The 18,473-nt window shown below is 44.0% G+C and overlaps 1 protein-coding gene across 1 annotated transcript in view; it reads left to right on the top strand.

Moving 5' to 3' along the window:
* Nucleotides 1-17,489, top strand: part of ankrd33ba (ankyrin repeat domain 33ba) — a 55,537-nt gene extending 38,048 nt beyond the window's left edge. The window contains exons 2-3 of the mRNA XM_041184431.1: nt 11,924-12,064; nt 16,495-17,489. Coding sequence (XP_041040365.1) covers nt 11,924-12,064; nt 16,495-17,339 — 986 coding nt within the window. The 3' untranslated portion in view covers nt 17,340-17,489. The remainder of the gene's footprint in view (nt 1-11,923; nt 12,065-16,494) is intronic.
* Nucleotides 17,490-18,473: the final 984 nt, after the last annotated feature.

Below are 18,473 nucleotides of genomic sequence, written 5' to 3'. Positions count from 1 at the left end.
TGTGAACAGGTAGGAAGTGGAATAGAGAGAGAGAATGTGAACAGGGAGGAAGTGGGCTAGAGAGGGAGAATCTGAGCCAGGAGGAAGTGGAATAGAGAGAGAGAGAATGTGAACAGGGAGAGATGGGATAGAGAGAGAGAATGTGAACAGGGAAGAAGTGGGATAGAGAGGGAGAGAATGTAAACAGGGAGGAAGTGGAATAGAGAGAGAGAGAATGTGAACAGGGAGGAAGTGGAACAGAGAGAGAATGTGAACAGGGAGGAAGTGGGCTAGAGAGAGAGAATGTGAACAGGGAGGAAGGGGGATAGAGAGGGAGAATATGAACATGGAGGAAGTGGATCAGAGAGAGAGAGAGCATGTAAACAGGGAGGAAGTGGAATAGAGAGAGAGAATGTGAACAGGGAGGAAGTGGGCTAGAGAGAGAGAATGTGAGCAGGGAAGAAGTGGGCTAGAGAGGGAGAATATGAGCAAGGAGGAAGTGGAATAGAGAGAGAGAGAATGTGAACAGGGAAGAAGTGGGATAGAGAGAGAGAGAATGTGAACAGGGAGGAAGTGGAATAGAGAGGGAGAATGTAAGCAGGGAGAAGTGGGATAGAGAGAGAATGTGAACACGGAGGAAGTGGAATAGAGAGAGAGGGAAGTGGAATAGAGAGAGAGAGAATGTGAACAGGGAAGAAGTGGGATAGAGAGAGAGAATATGAGCAGGGAGAAGTGGGATAGAGAGAGAGAATGTGAACAGGGAGGAAGTGGAATAGAGAGAGAGAGAATGTGAACAGGGAAGAAGTGGGACAGAGAGGGAGAATGTGAACAGGGAAGAAGTGGAATAGAGAGAGAATGTGAACAGGGAAGAAGTGGGATAGAGAGAGAGAATGTGAGCAGGGAGAAGTGGGATAGAGAGAGAATGTGAACAGGGAAGAAGTGGGATAGAGAGAGAGAATGTGAGCAGGGAGAAGTGGGATAGCGAGAGAGAATGTGAGCAGGGAAGAAGTGGAATAGAGAGAGAGAGAGAATGTGAACAGGGAAGCAGTGGGATAGAGAGAGAGTGAATGTGAACAGGGAGGAATTGGAATAGAGAGAGAATGTGAACAGGGAGCAAGTGGGATAGAGAGGGAGAATGTGAACAGGGAAGAAGTGGGATAGAGAGGGATAATGTGAGCAGGGAGAAATGGGATAGAGAGGGAGAATGTGAACAGGGAAGAAGTGGGACAGAGAGAGCATGTGAACAGGGAGAAAGTGGGATAGAGAGAGAGAATGTGAACAGGGAGAAGTGGGATAGAGAGAATGTGAGCAGGGAGAAGTGGAATAGAGAGGGAGAATGTAAACAGGGAAGAAGTGGAATAGAGAGGGAGAATGTGAACAGGGAAGAAGCAGGACAGAGAGGGACAACGTGAGCAGGGAAGAAGTGGGATAAAGAGAGAATGTGAACAGGGAAGAAGCAGGACAGAGAGGGACAACGTGAGCAGGGAAGAAGTGGGATAGAGAGAGAGAATGTGAACAGGGAAGGAGCAGGACAAACAGGGAGAATGTGAACAGGGAGAAGTGTGATAGAGAGGGAGAATGTGAACAGGGAGAAGTGGGATAGAGAGAGAGAATGTGAACAGGGAAGAAGTGGGATAGAGAGGGAGAGAATGTAAACAGGGAGGAAGTGGAATAGAGAGAGAGAGAATGTGAACAGGGAGGAAGTGGAACAGAGAGAGAATGTGAACAGGGAGGAAGTGGAATAGAGAGAGAGAATGTGAACAGGGAGGAAGTCTGATAGAGAGAGAGAATGTGAACAGGGAGGAAGTGGGATAGAGAGAGAGAATGTGAACAGGGAAGAAGTGAAATAGAGAGAGAGAGAATGTAAACAGGGAGGAAGTGGAATAGATAGAGAGAGAATGTGAACAGGGAGGAAGTGGAACAGAGAGAGAATGTGAATAGGGAGGAAGTGGAATAGAGAGAGAGAATGTGAACAGGGAGAAGTGGGATAGAGAGAGAATGCGAACAGGGAAGAAGTGGAATAGAGAGAGAGATTGTGAACAGGGAGAAGTGGGATAGAGAGAGAGAATGTGAACAGGGAAGAAGTGAAATAGAGAGAGAGAGAATGTGAACAGGGAAGAAATGGAATAGAGAGAGAGAGAATGTGAACAGGGAGGTGGGATAGAGAGAGAGAATGTGAACAGGGAAGAAGTGGGATAGAGAGGGAGAGAATGTAAACAGGGAGGAAGTGGAATAGAGAGAGAGAGAATGTGAACAGGGAGGAAGTGGAACAGAGAGAGAATGTGAACAGGGAGGAAGTGGAATAGAGAGAGAGAGAATGTGAACAGGGAGGAAGGGGGATAGAGAGAGAGAGAATGTAAACAGGGAGGAAGTGGAATAGAGAGAGAATGTGAACAGGGAGGAAGTGGGATAGAGAGAGAGAATGTGAACAGGGAGAAGTGGGATAGAGAGAGAGAATGTGAACAGGGATGAAGTGGAATAGAGTGAGAGAGAATGTGAACAGGGAGGAAGTGGAATAGAGAGAGAGAGAATGTGAACAGGGAGAAGTGGGATAGAGAGAGAGAATGTGAACAGGGAAGAAGTGGGATAGAGAGGGAGAGAATATAAACAGGGAGGAAGTGGAATAGAGAGAGAGAATGTGAACAGGGAGGAAGGGGGATAGAGAGAGAGAATGCGAAAAGGGAAGAAGTGGAATAGAGAGAGAGAGAATGTGAACAGGGAGGAAGTGGAATAGATAGAGAGAGAATGTGAACAGGGAGGAAGTGGAATAGAGAGAGAGAGAATGTGAACAGGGAGGAAGTGGGCTAGAGGGGGAGAATGTGAGCAAGGAGGAAGTGGAATAGAGAGAGAGAGAATGTGAACAGGGAGAAGTGGGATAGAGAGAGAGAATGCGAACAGGGAAGAAGTGGAATAGAGAGAGAGAGAATGTGAACAGGGAGGAAGTGGAATAGAGAGAGAGAGAATGTGAACAGGGAGAAGTGGGATAGAGAGAGAGAATGTGAACAGGGAAGAAGGGGATAGAGAGTGAGAGAATGTAAACAGGGAGGAAGTGGAACAGAGAGAGAATGTGAACAGGGAGGAAGTGGAATAGAGAGAGAGAGAATGTGAACAGGGAGAAGTGGGATAGAGAGAGAGAGAATGTGAACAAGGAAGAAGTGAAATAGAGAGAGAGAGAATGTAAACAGGGAGGAAGTGGAATAGAGAGAGAATGTGAACAGGGAGGATGTGGGCTAGAGAGGGAGAATGTGAGCAGGGAGGAAGTGGAATAGAGAGAGAGAGAATGTGAACAGGGAGAAGTGGGATAGAGAGAGAGAATGTGAACAGGGAAGAAGGGGATAGAGAGTGAGAGAATGTAAACAGGGAGGAAGTGGAACAGAGAGAGAATGTGAACAGGGACGAAGTGGAATAGAGAGAGAGAGAATGTGAACAGGGAGAAGTGGGATAGAGAGAGAGAATGTGAACAAGGAAGAAGTGAAATAGAGAGAGAGAGAATGTAAACAGGGAGGAAGTGGAATAGAGAGAGAATGTGAACAGGGAGGATGTGGGCTAGAGAGGGAGAATGTGAGCAGGGAGGAAGTGGGCTAGAGAGGGAGAATGTGAACAGGGAAGAAGTGGGCTAGAGAGGGAGAATGTGAGCAAGGAGGAAGTGGAATAGAGAGAGAGAATGTGAACAGGGAGACGTGGGATAGTGAGAGAGAATGTGAACAGGTAGGAAGTGGAATAGAGAGAGAGAATGTGAACAGGGAGGAAGTGGGCTAGAGAGGGAGAATCTGAGCCAGGAGGAAGTGGAATAGAGAGAGAGAGAATGTGAACAGGGAGAGATGGGATAGAGAGAGAGAATGTGAACAGGGAAGAAGTGGGATAGAGAGGGAGAGAATGTAAACAGGGAGGAAGTGGAATAGAGAGAGAGAGAATGTGAACAGGGAGGAAGTGGAACAGAGAGAGAATGTGAACAGGGAGGAAGTGGGCTAGAGAGAGAGAATGTGAACAGGGAGGAAGGGGGATAGAGAGGGAGAATATGAACATGGAGGAAGTGGATCAGAGAGAGAGAGAGCATGTAAACAGGGAGGAAGTGGAATAGAGAGAGAGAATGTGAACAGGGAGGAAGTGGGCTAGAGAGAGAGAATGTGAGCAGGGAAGAAGTGGGCTAGAGAGGGAGAATATGAGCAAGGAGGAAGTGGAATAGAGAGAGAGAGAATGTGAACAGGGAAGAAGTGGGATAGAGAGAGAGAGAATGTGAACAGGGAGGAAGTGGAATAGAGAGGGAGAATGTAAGCAGGGAGAAGTGGGATAGAGAGAGAATGTGAACACGGAGGAAGTGGAATAGAGAGAGAGGGAAGTGGAATAGAGAGAGAGAGAATGTGAACAGGGAAGAAGTGGGATAGAGAGAGAGAATATGAGCAGGGAGAAGTGGGATAGAGAGAGAGAATGTGAACAGGGAGGAAGTGGAATAGAGAGAGAGAGAATGTGAACAGGGAAGAAGTGGGACAGAGAGGGAGAATGTGAACAGGGAAGAAGTGGAATAGAGAGAGAATGTGAACAGGGAAGAAGTGGGATAGAGAGAGAGAATGTGAGCAGGGAGAAGTGGGATAGAGAGAGAATGTGAACAGGGAAGAAGTGGGATAGAGAGAGAGAATGTGAGCAGGGAGAAGTGGGATAGCGAGAGAGAATGTGAGCAGGGAAGAAGTGGAATAGAGAGAGAGAGAGAATGTGAACAGGGAAGCAGTGGGATAGAGAGAGAGTGAATGTGAACAGGGAGGAATTGGAATAGAGAGAGAATGTGAACAGGGAGCAAGTGGGATAGAGAGGGAGAATGTGAACAGGGAAGAAGTGGGATAGAGAGGGATAATGTGAGCAGGGAGAAATGGGATAGAGAGGGAGAATGTGAACAGGGAAGAAGTGGGACAGAGAGAGCATGTGAACAGGGAGAAAGTGGGATAGAGAGAGAGAATGTGAACAGGGAGAAGTGGGATAGAGAGAATGTGAGCAGGGAGAAGTGGAATAGAGAGGGAGAATGTAAACAGGGAAGAAGTGGAATAGAGAGGGAGAATGTGAACAGGGAAGAAGCAGGACAGAGAGGGACAACGTGAGCAGGGAAGAAGTGGGATAAAGAGAGAATGTGAACAGGGAAGAAGCAGGACAGAGAGGGACAACGTGAGCAGGGAAGAAGTGGGATAGAGAGAGAGAATGTGAACAGGGAAGGAGCAGGACAAACAGGGAGAATGTGAACAGGGAGAAGTGTGATAGAGAGGGAGAATGTGAACAGGGAAGAAGCAGGATAAACAGGGAGAATGTGAACAGGGAGAAGTGTGATAGAGAGGGAGAATGTGAACAGGGAAGAAGCAGGACAAACAGGGAGAATGTGAGCACGGAGGAAGCGGGATAGAGAGGGAGAATGTGAGCACGGAGGAAGCGGGATAGAGAGGGAGAATGTGAGCAGGGAAGAAGTGGGATAGAGAGGGACAACGTGAGCAGTGAAGAAGTGGGATAGAGAGGGATAATGTGAGCAGGGAAGAAGTGGGATAGAGAGGGATAATGTGAGCAGGGAAGAAGTGGGATAGAGAGGGAGAATGTGAGCAGGGAAAAAGTGGGATAGAGAGGGATAATGTGAGCAGGGAGAAGTGGGATAGAGAGGGAGAATGTGAACAGGGAAGAAGCAGGACAAACAGGGAGAATGTGAACAGGGAAGATGCGGGACAGAGAGGGAGAATGTGAGCAGGGAGGAAGCGGGACAGAGAGGAAATGTGACCAGGGATGAAACAGGATAGAGAGAGACAATGGGCGGAAACATCCCAGATTTGCACTTGTGGGGAATTGGATATTTTACCTGCCAGCCACAATGGCAGCTATTCATGCCGTATCATCCTAATCCTGCCTCATTAATCACACATTTTTGGAAAACACGCCATTTTAATGGCAGGGGTCCTCCTATACCCCTACCACACTGTCACCTCACCGCATCATCATGCAGGGTGTCACATTTAAAGTGCAGCAGCATGCACACCTTTCAGTGTTTCCAGCACAGGACTGCTGCCAAGAGGACATGGCCCTGAAAGACAATAATAGTTTAGTGTGGTGTCCCTCGAGCGCCTTTTGGATGCTGTGGAGGCCCGCCGTGATGTCCTCTATCACCACTCTGACCGCAGTAGGGACAGCAACATTACCACTTTGGCTTGGGAGGTGATGGCAGTGGTGCTCAGTGCCAATGCTGCTCAGAAGAGTTTGGCCAGAAAGAGGATGAATGATTTCATCCATGCCGACAGGGTAAGGCAACCATCTCATCACTCTAAACTCACACACTCAAGCTTATCACACATTCACTGGCATCTCTCTCACTGCTAGCTCAAGGGACATCACCACTCACTTCTCTCATGCACACCCTCACATCTCCATCAGGCTTCAGCTGCCTCCTCAGCCCTCTCCATCTTGAGGGCACTTGCACAGATCAACTTGTGCCCCCCCACACACCCTGAGTTACCCTCCTTTGCTTAGTACAGCTCTCGCCCTGCAGCCTCTTCCCTTGCCTGGAGTCACTTCTTCCCCTTCCCAAGCAAGCCCTGCAGCTGTTGAAAAGCCACCCTCACCTTTTTGCTGATCTGGTAGGTAGAGACCTGCCGTGAGGCCCCCTAAAAGTGATGTGGCGCTGCCTGCAAAGTCTGGTGCTGAAGCCTGAAAGTGCTGCCCGAAGCGAGGTAGGCAAATAAACCTTGAAGTCCCGAGTGAAGTGCAGCTCGCCCGGTGCGCATTGCTTATGTACAGTTGTGAAACATGTCGGCCTGCTCAGATGATCCAGCATGGAGGGATGATTCCGGTGATCTGGGCTTATAATGATATACAGATGTTTCTGAGGTCCCTGACATCCAACGGCGGGAAACACGGCCTGCCGCTGACGGGCAGAGCGGATGATTGCAAACTGGTTTTATGATAGCGTGAAACCGATTTTTGGGCTTCTCGCCATATTGTCTGCTCACACTGCCAAACACGCCCAAAGTCATGGGCATGGAAAATTCCGCACAATGTGAACAGGAGGAAATGGGACAGAGAAAGAGAATGAAGGAGGAACTGGGAGAGAGAGAATGCGAACAGGGAGGAATGCTTGCATTCCTCCATGATTTGGGAGTCAGTGTCACTTTGTGGTTGGTGATCTCTGACTGGTTGGTAAACTGTGACTAAGGTGGGTAGACTATCACTGAGGATGGTAGACTGTCACTGGAGTTGATAGGGTGCTGAAGAGACCAATGGTGTTGGCTGTTATGAGCAGGCCTAACAAAAGTGTTCCTGCTGTGACCTGTCGCTTTGACGATATGGTTCTGGACCAATGACCATAAGCCTCTGGGACAAAACAGTGGTTTCTGGTTCCTGATACCCTGTACAGGGCCGGAACTGGGGACTGAAGTGATACCTTGTTGGTGTCGAGTGATGATGGTAAAACTCTGTGCTCTGGATAATGTAGCCTTCGAGGATCAGCATTAAATTTAGTTTAAATTGTCTGTTTGGTAGAGACAGGGAGCCTCTGGCGAACCCCTTGAAATCTTCACGTGGTGCCCAGAGGGGTCCCAAATCCAAGGCTGAGGACATTTGTACCAAGGGACAATGTAGAATACTGACTTCTGCAGCAAAAAAAGACTACACTTTACTTGAATTATGTACCTTACATTTAACAAAACCCAAGTCGGTACAGTGCCAAATTTCAAAGGAAAGGAAAGACTTACATTTATATAGCAAGCCATCCCAAAAACACTTAAGAATGAAGTACTTTTGAAATGGTAGTCAATGTTATAATGTAGGAGAAGCAGTAGCCAATTTGTGCACAGCAAGGCTCCACAAACAGCAAAGTGGTAATGATCAGCTCATCTATTTTAAGTGTTAATTTTTTTTTTATTCATGGGATGTGGGCGTCACTGGCTAGGCCAGCATTTATTGCCCATTCCTAACTGTTCAGAGGGCATTTAAAAATCAACCACATTTCTGTGGTTCATGGAGTCACATGTAGGCCAGACCAGGTAAGGACAGCAGGTTTCCTTCCCTATTAGTGAGCTAGATGGGTTTTTACAACAATCAACAATGGTGGTTTCATGGTCATCATTAGACTTTTAATTCCAGATTTTTATTGAATTCAAATTCCATCATCTGCTGTGGTAGAATTCAAATCCTGCGTTTCTGGATTACTAGTCCAGTGACAATACCATTACGCCATCCCCAGTTCCCCTGACCAATAAATATTGATCAGGACAATGGGGAGAACTCCCCTGCTCAAAATAGTGCCTTGAGATCTTTTACATCCACCTGAGAGAGTAGATGGGGGTTTCAGTTTAATGCCTCATCCAAAAGAGAGCAGCCTCAATAGTACAGCTTCCCTTAGTACTGCACTGGAGTCTCAGCCTTGATTTTGTGCTCTAGTCTCTGGAAAGGCCAATCTTAATACCCCACACAAGCCAATACAATTGTACTGAGCCTTCAGACAGGTCCATCCAGAGTGAGTTTGGACGCTTTCTGAAATGTGGCAGAATTTTCCAAGGAAATGAGCCTCGAGCCTGCCTTGTGTCACAAGCGCTAATACCGCAGGGCCAGTGAACTGGTTGGAAACTGGATTTGATTGAATCAGCCTGGATATGACAGAGCAGGATCTTAATGATTCTACTGATGTATCACCACATCCCCAACCCCAAACAAGCTGTTGCAAATTGGTAAAGCTTTGCCACACTGGCGATTGCCCTTTGTTGACTCATTAGTTGCTGAAACCCCTGTGTATAGAATTCATTAGTGGTGCTTTATCTATTCAAATATGATTTAAACATGCCATTGATTACAATTCAAATGGAATTTCAATTAACAGTTCGAAAATATATTGGAATATTCTGCAGCATAAATATTCCAAAGGCACCACCTTTAGAGAAAGATATTATGAACTATGGTACTCAATGGAGGGTTTAATTAACACGTGACAAGTTTACATGGGCAATTTCCACAATAAACGTGAACATGGGAATTTGTGATAGAAGTGTAAAAATCAGGACAGATTGAATGATTGAATCACCCTTGTTCAACTTTTCCCTGACTTCTTACCCCACTTAATATTCTATCTTGACTGTGCTTACACAATGTGACAGAAGATTGACTAGTCTAGATAACCCCTTTTGAATTGTACATTAAACTGGATTTATGGTGCAAAAGCACCTTTGCTCTGTCACTGAGAATACAACACAAGGCCCCAGAACATGGTTACAGTACTCCTCACTCTTTTACACAGGGGACACGCTCACTCTCACTTCGTCCCCTGGTTGATCCATTCACTCCTGACTTCTTACCCTCGGGAGCAATCTGGTAGCCCTCTATGCTTTTTCTACGAAAACAGAACCCACAAGGAACAGCTTGTCATGGCTCTATAATCCCTCGGGAGGGAAGGAAGGGAAAGACATTCCTGGGAATAGAAACCAGCCAACTGCTGAAGGACAGAAAATGATGACACTGCAGTGCCTGTTTGCAGGATTAACATTATCCTTCAATCCAAAGTCATCACCCCTACTGCTGTTGGTTTTATCAGCGCAATTGTCAGCTTCACATTCCTTCTCAGTTTTTATTGCCAGTTTACATAAAATCAAAGTGCCGACAGGAAGATGAATTTCTGTACGGTTAGCAGATAACGCATGAAGTTCTCGGTCGCAAAGCACTACAGTGAATAAAAGCAGCAAAAAAGCTGTTACCATTGAAATCAAAGTATTTGCGGTTTGCTAACCTCTTACCTATTACTTATGAAGAGGCAATAGCCCAATCATTTAGAACAATGCAATAAGTACCTTCCCATAACTAGTTTTATACGTTATAATTTATGATGGAATTTCAACATTCTCTCTACGATAATCCATCCACCCACCTATAGGTATCATGGAATCTTACAGTGCTGCAGGAGGCCAGTCAGCCCATCATGCTGTGTTGGCTCTTTGAAAGAGCTCATCCAATTGGTGCCACTCACCCGCACATTCCCGATAGCCCAGCACATTTTTTTACCTTTTCAAGACCACGTCCAGCTCCCTTTTGAAAGTTACTGCTGACCTTGCTCCCACCAGCCATTTTGGCAGTGTGTTCAGGATCATAACAACAGGCTGTTTAAAAAAAACTCTCCTCACATCCCCTGGTTCTTTTAGCAATTCACTTAAAATAAGTCTATTGCTATGTGTAAATCTACATATCTACAAAGGAGTTATATTGATTTATAAGAAAGGATATAAAAATATAGAGGCTCAACATAAAAACTGAAAAAGGGATAAATGTTTCTACTTGAACTGTGAAACACATGCCTGTTGCTTGGATTGTTTTCTATTCTATGATGATGTGAGTACAACACACGGTCTCACTAGAACAGAGGAAAGCCTGGGCTCCCAAGGGCAGTGGGCAATGTGCAGTCATCAGGAAGGGGTATAGGTGGAGAATTTAATAGGATAGCTTCACCCGCCGAGATAGATTATAGGAAATCAGAAACAAATTGTGATGGGCCTGAGTTGTGGTCCAAATGATTTGACCAGACAAAAGAGTAAGTGAGCTGCCCCTTAATAGCAGACAGGTTTCACAACGTCAACATGACGTTGGGGTTTCCGATAGGGATGCAATTGGCAGAATGCGCTGGATGTTGCATCGGTTTTGCCATGGATAAATTACACCCAGGTTTCTGCAGGAACTCGTTAGTATTAAGTCCAAGTGTGACATCTTCCATGAATCAACACAGTTGAAAAGCGTAATCGACTTATGGCTGATACACTACATGCTCCAGCATCACAAAGAGCAGTGGAATTGCCAGGAACTATACCATTATTCAAATAAAGATCTTGGCCTTACTTTGTAATCGGCTTCAATTAATTGCTGGTCACGGCGGTCTTCAATTAACCAATTACTGCAGCAGAGGACACAGCCAAGTGGCTTTAATTGATGGCTGGTCACAGGTCCATGATTACCAAAGGCAGATCAACTGATGAGTTTAGACTAATTCTAACTGTATTTAAAGCAAGTTAAATTGCAGCAGAAGCAGGAAAATAACCATACCTAGGTCAGGCTGCAACTATATATCCCTTTAAGTCAGGTGATTAACACTGGATTCATATGACTATGGAAGCCTCTGCGCTGAAGAACCTGGGTTTAATGTGGTAAACCCTTCTGCTTGGGTGTAATTGGCAGAAGCTTGCCATGCCAACCTGTGGGTGTGGCAACTTAATGTGAATCAAATCTGAAATACAGACAACATTGTGCTCTGGATCTATGCCCTTGAGGAACGGGGGAGATATTTTTTCCACATTTTCATTGATATTGGTGATAAAGTGGAAACTGTAAAGTGGATTTTTTTCACCTTCTACACTCGTGCTGATTTTCATTCACTCACGTTAGAAAATGGAGGAAGATACACTCTGTAAATTTTGCCTTTCCAAATTGAACTACGTATATGTCCCAGTGTCATGGCCTCAGGTGGGTGTAAAGAAATGCATGGCACTAATTTGATAAAGAGCAGGAGAGTTATCCCTGGTGTCCTGGCCAATAATTGTTTCTCAATCAACTTGGTGAAAACAAATGATCATGCCATTATCACCATTATCATCTTGCCCTTCATGAGACCTTGCTGAACAAATTAGCTGCTGTGATTCCTACGGTACAACAGGTACTTCACTTTGAAAAGTATTTTGTTGACTGCAAAGTGCTTTAACACATCCTATGTTTGTGAAAGTTCCATAAATGCATGTTCTTTCTTTCTCATAGTCAATGTTACGAAACGCATCCCATCATTCTCTGGTGGATTAAAATTTAGATCACAGAAGCAAATGAGTTCTATTGCAATCTACTGAAATGCTTTGCTTTTGCTGAAATATTTGTTTGTGCACAGAGACCTTCTCCCCTGTATGTGGCTGTTTCTGTTTGATTTGCAGTCTCTAAGCACTATTGCACCATACCTTTTTTGCAGGACACATTACGATCACAAATCACTTGTTGAATTATTTTCCCGGAATTGACATCGAGAAGAGAAACGTCCATGGGTTCACTCCGCTGATGAAAGCAAGCATGCAAGGGAAAACGGATTGTGTCAGAGCCCTGATGTTGGCGGGTAGGTACCTACGATTTCATTGATGACGCATCTTGCCCCAGTTCCCAGTATAATCCCCGTTGAAGGTGGGAGGTCAAGTTAATCAGGAGTTTACAAAGCATACGGGATCCTGGGCCTTATAAATAGGACAGTGTTTTTCAACCAGGGTTCCCTGGGTTTATGGAGCACCCTAATTTTCAGGCCATTTGAAAATTGTACCATAGCTTTCAATTTTTAAAGATATATTGTTCTTACATTTAATGAAAAATAATCATTAATTCATTCAATAGTGTTTTACTTAGTTTTCATTTTTGTTTTAGATATAGATATATATATATATATATATATATATATATACACACACAGCAGGAGGGTAGGAAGGAGAGGGGGTTGGGGTTCCACAGAGTTTCACAATATATTATAGGGCTCCTTAATGAAAAAAGGTTGAAAACCACTGATAAAGAGCAGGAGAGTTATCCCTGGTGTCCTGGCCAATAATTGTTCCTCAATCAACTTGGTGAAAACAAATGATCATGTCATTATCACCATTATCATCTTGCCCTTCATGAGACCTTGCTGAACAAATTAGCTGCTGTGATTCCTACGGTACAACAGGTACTTCACTTTGAAAAGTACTTTGTTGACTGCAAAGTGCTTTAACACATCCTGTGTTTGTGAAAGTTCCATAAATGCATGTTCTTTCTTTCTCATAGTCAATGTTATGAAACGCATCCCATCATTCTCTGGTGGATTAAAATTTAGATCACAGAAGCAAATGAGTTCTATTGCAATCTACTGAAATGCTTTGCTTTTGCTGAAACATTTGTTTGTGCACACTGAGACCTACTCCCTATAGGGGAATAGAGTACAAAACGAATAAGTTATGCTAAACTTTTACTTTCCAATGAATTCCGTGCCCGCTGTTGGCGATGTTCTATTGAGACCTTCTGTAACACAGTAACAATACAGTTGATCCCTTGTCTACGCTGAGGTAATAAGAGAATAGGCTTTAACTGCTTTTTGGGCCATGTTACTATTAAACTAAATAAGTAGAGCGTAGGGCTAAGAATTTAAGTTCTATTGGTTGCACAATTTGTAACAAATTGGTTAATTTTACATTGAGTGTTGTGTTAAATTCTGGGCACCACACTTTAGGAACATAGGAAATAGGAGCTGCAGTAGGCCAATCAGCCCCTTGAGCCTGCTCTACCATCTCCACCATTCAACTAGATCATTGCTGATCTTCTACCACAATGTCATTTTCCTACACTATCCCCATCTCCCTTGATATTTTTAATATCTAGAAATGTATCTCTATCTTGAAAATACTCAATGACGGATGTCAAGTCCTTGGAGAGAATGCAGAGGGGATCCTAGACTGGTACTAGTGATGAGGAACTTCAGTTGTGGAGGGATCAGAGAAGTTGGGATTGTTGTCTTTAGATCAAAGGTTAAGGAGGGAATTAATGGAGGGGTTCAAAATCCTGAAAGATTTTGATAGAGTAAGAAATTGTTTCCACAAGTGGGACGATCAGTAACTAGAGGACACATTTAAAATAATTGATAAAAGAACCAAAGCGGTAAGGAGAATTTTTTAATGCAGTCATTTATGATCTGGAAAGCAATGCCTGAAACTAAGATGGAAATTTATTCAGTAGTAGCTTTCAAAAGACAATTGGATACATACTTGAAAAGGAAGAATTTGCAGGGCAATGGGGAAAGAGCAGGGGAGTGGGGTTCATTTCAAAAATCAGGCAGCGGCATAATGACACAAATTGCTACCTTCTTTGCTCTATGATTCTAATCCCAGGTGCTAGGCAGGTACCATATAATCCTCTGCAGTATTTTAGCATGGATAATGTCTGTAAGGTGTGAGCTGACAGAGGCATTAAATGAGCAACAGCAAGTGAAGCTCCCAGTAGAACAGCTCCCTCTGGCATGGTTCTTGAACCTTCAATCTCAGTTTAGTTTTTGGACCACAAAAAAGCCGTTCATTGGCATAAATTTCAAGCAATCACATCAGCTTGCAGAGTGATGTGCCAAAGCAGCTTTGAAATTCTGGTGTATGGCAATACATGGTAATTTCACTTGAAACAGGTACTTCTCAGCTGGGTGCTGTGTTAGAGGGGGTATCAATTATTTTTCCCACTTTCCTTTTCCATTGAAAGTTCCTTAACCTTAGGTTTGGCCACTCCTTACAATAGCATAACCAAAATCTGTGGAGGGAGATACTTAAGACTCATGCCCTACCATTGTAGTTGAGCAAGAAACTGGTGTTCAACACATTGCACTACCTCATGGGTAGCACTGCTAATGAATTTTGCGAAGGGATCATAAATTTCCAATGGCTTCATCTTGAGTTCAGAGATTTGTACAGGCCAATTAGGTAGTTAGCCATTGTCCACAAGGCACCAATGGCATCTCAGTAGTTATGCATCTTGAGGGGCTGTATAACTGCTTCACAACAAGCATAGGACAAGGTAAGGAGGCAGGCTTCCATGAACTACCACAGCCTGTATGGGGATTGAACCTGTACCATGGGCATCATTCTGCACTATACTCTAGCAATCTAACCAACTGAGCTAACTGACTTCCACATAGGCCAATTTGAAAGGAAAATATTATGCTGTGTTAATGTGTTACAGAAAGCCTCAATAAAACAACATCAGTAGGCATGGAATTTAATAGAAAATGAATATTTAGCCACTGACTAAAACTTTTTTAAAAATTCATTTTGGAAATATTGGAGTTGCTGAAAAGAGTGACATTTATTATCCACCCCTAGCTGCCCTTGAGAAGGTGCTGGTGATAATCTATCTTTTTAAACCATGTGGTGAAGGTGCTCCCACAATTCTGTTAGGTAGGGAGTTCCAGGATGTTGACCCAACGACCCACTGATAGATAATGTCCATTTAGCACATCAATGTCAGTAGGCAACCTGGTTTCTGATCTAGGCTGGGCTGCCAAGCTGAAAATGAATTGTTACAGAACCAGCACAGATAGCGACCGCTCGGTCCATGGATGTGAACTGAGTTTGGGCAGCTCAGTTGCGTAGGGATGGAAATTCGAGTGGGCCTGAACTAATGATGGTTGGACAATGAGCTGGACTGACGCTTGGGTTCACACTGCTGCTCTGTCATTCCATTTATCTAACTCTACCAATCCCAATCAGTAACAGAAATGTCACCTTTTCTCACAGTACAAGTGGAATATCCCACAGAATTTTGTGCATGGTTTACTTACTCATGATCTGAGTTATTGATCAGGGACCAAAACTTTGCCTCCTATTAAACAAGCAAATTTGGTTAGTTTACACTAATAATTTTTTTCTCAGAAACTCTAAGGTCAGATTCCATTCTGACTTTGTTTAAAGAAGTCCTATTGATTTTTTAGAACCTTCCATTGCCTTCTGCTAGAATGAGGATCATTAAGTGCAATCTGGGCAAATTACTTTGATTGTAGTATTAGGCTGCACTCTGGTGTTGTGGCATCTAGGTCAATCGTAAGAGGACCTGGCCATAGGAATATAAGACTTAGGAACAGGATCAGGCCACTCAGCCCTTCAAGCTTGCTCTGCCATTCGATAAGATCATCGCTGATCTGATTGTGGTCCCAATTCCACCCTCCCCCATAACCCTTGACTCCCTTGTCTATTAATAATCTATCTTGCTCAGCCTTGAATAAATTCAATGACACAGTGTAGACTGTTTTCTGGGGAAGAGAATTCCAAAGACTAACAACTCTCTGAGAGAAAAAAAAATGTCCTCATCTCTGTCTTAAAAGGGAGACCTCTTATTTTTAAACTGTGTCCTAAAGCCTGTGTCCCCCCACCGCACACACCCCACCCCGCCACCACACAAGAGGAAACATCCTCCAGTCCCCTCAAAGTCTTACATGTTTCAATAAGATCACCTCTCATTCTTCTAAACTCCAATCGGTCTAGGCCCAGCCTGTTCAACCTTCCTCCATAAGATCAGCCCTTCACCCCTGGAATGAGTCAAGTGAACCTTCTCTGAACTGCTTCTAATGCAATTATATCTTTTTAAAATGAGACCAAAACTGTACACGGTATTCCAGATATAGTCTCACCAAGGCCCTGAACAGCAGCGGCGAAACTTCCCTACTTCTCTATTCCAATCCCCTTGCAGAAAACACCAACATTCCATTTGCCTTCCTAATCATACGCTGTACCTGCATACTAACTGCTTTTGGTACCACTGAGTTTTGCAATCTTTCTCCATTTAAATAGTAAACTGCTTTTCAATTCTTCCTGCCAAAGTGGACAATTTCACATTTTCCATTACACATCATTGAGCCAGGCCTGACACTTAATTCTAGATAATAACTAATTACAGTTGGACTTCCTTCTGTGAGATACTTTATTTTAGGTAATGATGTTAAATTCCAAAAGTAGAAGAAATACATTATATTCATATATGTTTTCTCTCTAGGTGCAGATATTAATGCCAGGGATCCCGGAAGGGGTTTTACCCCAGAACAGTGGGCACAGTTTACGGGGCGGTACGGAACTATCTTTCTTATGCGCAAACTCCTGGCCAAGCCTTGTCCTGTCCAATTCAGTGACAGGTATAAGCCCGAGTGGCCAAAATTGAAAGAACTCGTAGCCAAAGCCAATGAGCCCAAGAGCTGTTTGGAAAAAATCTGTGAGAGTATCACGTCAGCCTTGACCATCAACTTTCCTCGTGATCCAGAAGAAGATGGGCCCATGGACCACATGGTCAGGATGACCACTGCAATTTGTAGCCCTTTTGTTGCCACTGGATGCAGGACAGTTTGCCCGAGCGACCCCCCTTGTGTGGGAGAGAGGAGGTTCACGGTGCAGGAGATCCTGAGGAAGCAGGAAGTGAAAGCTCCATTCAAGAAGTATACTAAACACCAAAAATTATTTCAGAACTCTCAGCTTGTCGTGGTCCCAAAAAGGAAAGAAAGGAGAGCCAGCTTGCCACCGCTAACTTCTCTCTCCAAACACACGACAGGCGCTTCCTCCAGGAGGGGTAGCCTGATACCCTTGAGCTTGATGAAGTTGAGCAGTGTGCAACCTGGAGTCGTGGTGCCCAAGGTGCGCGTGTTCAAAGCACCCACCCCAACCTATGAGCCTGAGAGAGTGCAGCGAAAGAGCAGTGTGAAGAAGGGCGGAAACTTCCTGGAACTACCCCAGTGGAGGTACAAGGAACTGAAAGAGGAGAGAAAGAAAGCAGAGGAAGAAGAGAAGAGAAAAGCTGAAGAAGCTGAGAGAGAGAGAGCAGAGAAATTGGCAGCGAAAAGAAGGTCATGATGTCAAAAAGGACCTCTTAGAATGAAAAGTAGATCAAAACAAAGAAATTGTAATCTTGCACTTCTGATTGATTCCTCTGATCAATAGGAAGAATTATTAACTGCAAGGAGAAGGCTTTGAGTTGTGAATGGCTCATCCTACATTTGGACCTTCTGGGATATCAGTGTTAAGCAGTTGACTGTAGTGAATAATTTGTCATATGCTGTGGGGAATATGATTTTAGTGACAGGAAATGGTAAGCTGTTTCCTGTTCACTTTCCTAAAACGATATGTTCTGAAATCTTCAGTTCACTTAATACAATCAGCCCTTGTGTAAACAGCATCAAGAGGCAAAATAAATTAGGCCTCTTAATATAACCTGACAATTTTAAAACTGCTCAGCACATAAGTCTGCAAATTGTCAAAGACTTTAATGCGCCATATGGACTATTTGGTCTTCAGTTTAATAAGCTGGGTGTCACAGCATCAGTGACTGCACAGATGAAGCACCCTGCTTATTTTCTTTCATCACCCAACAAACACACTGATCAGTCTGGCCATCGCATCCTACACTTTTAATAGATTTAATTGGTTGATTGGTCTGAACAGTCTGGCACGTCAACAGGAATTCAATTCAGTCCATTAAATTAAATTAAATTGTACAGTGCACCAGTGCTGCAACCACATTGGATGACCAACCACTGATATGTTCACTTAATGCCCCAGAATAGAGTGGAATCTGTTGTTATTTGATTGTCCTTCCGATGCAAACTACAAATGGATATTGATCCCAGGGCAGGGAATTTGTTTTGACAGTGACTGTACTGGCCACATGGCCACAACTTGTTTGAAGGACAGGATTGTTCATTAGGTAGTGAACTAGTGAATGATGTCGAGACATTTCTGAACTTGGGAAAATGGGATTGAATGGCTGTAAGAAAACCAGCTACTAGTAGCAGAATCAAAGAATTTTCCTCGCTGACATGTACATTCTAAAGAAAACACTTTTTAAATGGGAAGAATTTTTAACTTTGAGAGAAATCTACCTCTTTGATTGAGCTTTAAGTCATGTCCTCCTGCTGTCTCTCACAAATTGCTGTTGAAGTCGAATTCTTCATTCACGCAATGCAGTCACTGTGCTTGGTTCACACAACA

The sequence above is a fragment of the Carcharodon carcharias genome, chromosome 3 (assembly GCF_017639515.1).
Source record: "Carcharodon carcharias isolate sCarCar2 chromosome 3, sCarCar2.pri, whole genome shotgun sequence".
Taxonomy (NCBI): domain Eukaryota; kingdom Metazoa; phylum Chordata; class Chondrichthyes; order Lamniformes; family Lamnidae; genus Carcharodon; species Carcharodon carcharias.
Note: the sequence above shows the minus strand (reverse complement) of the source record. Positions and strands in the feature narration are given on the sequence as shown.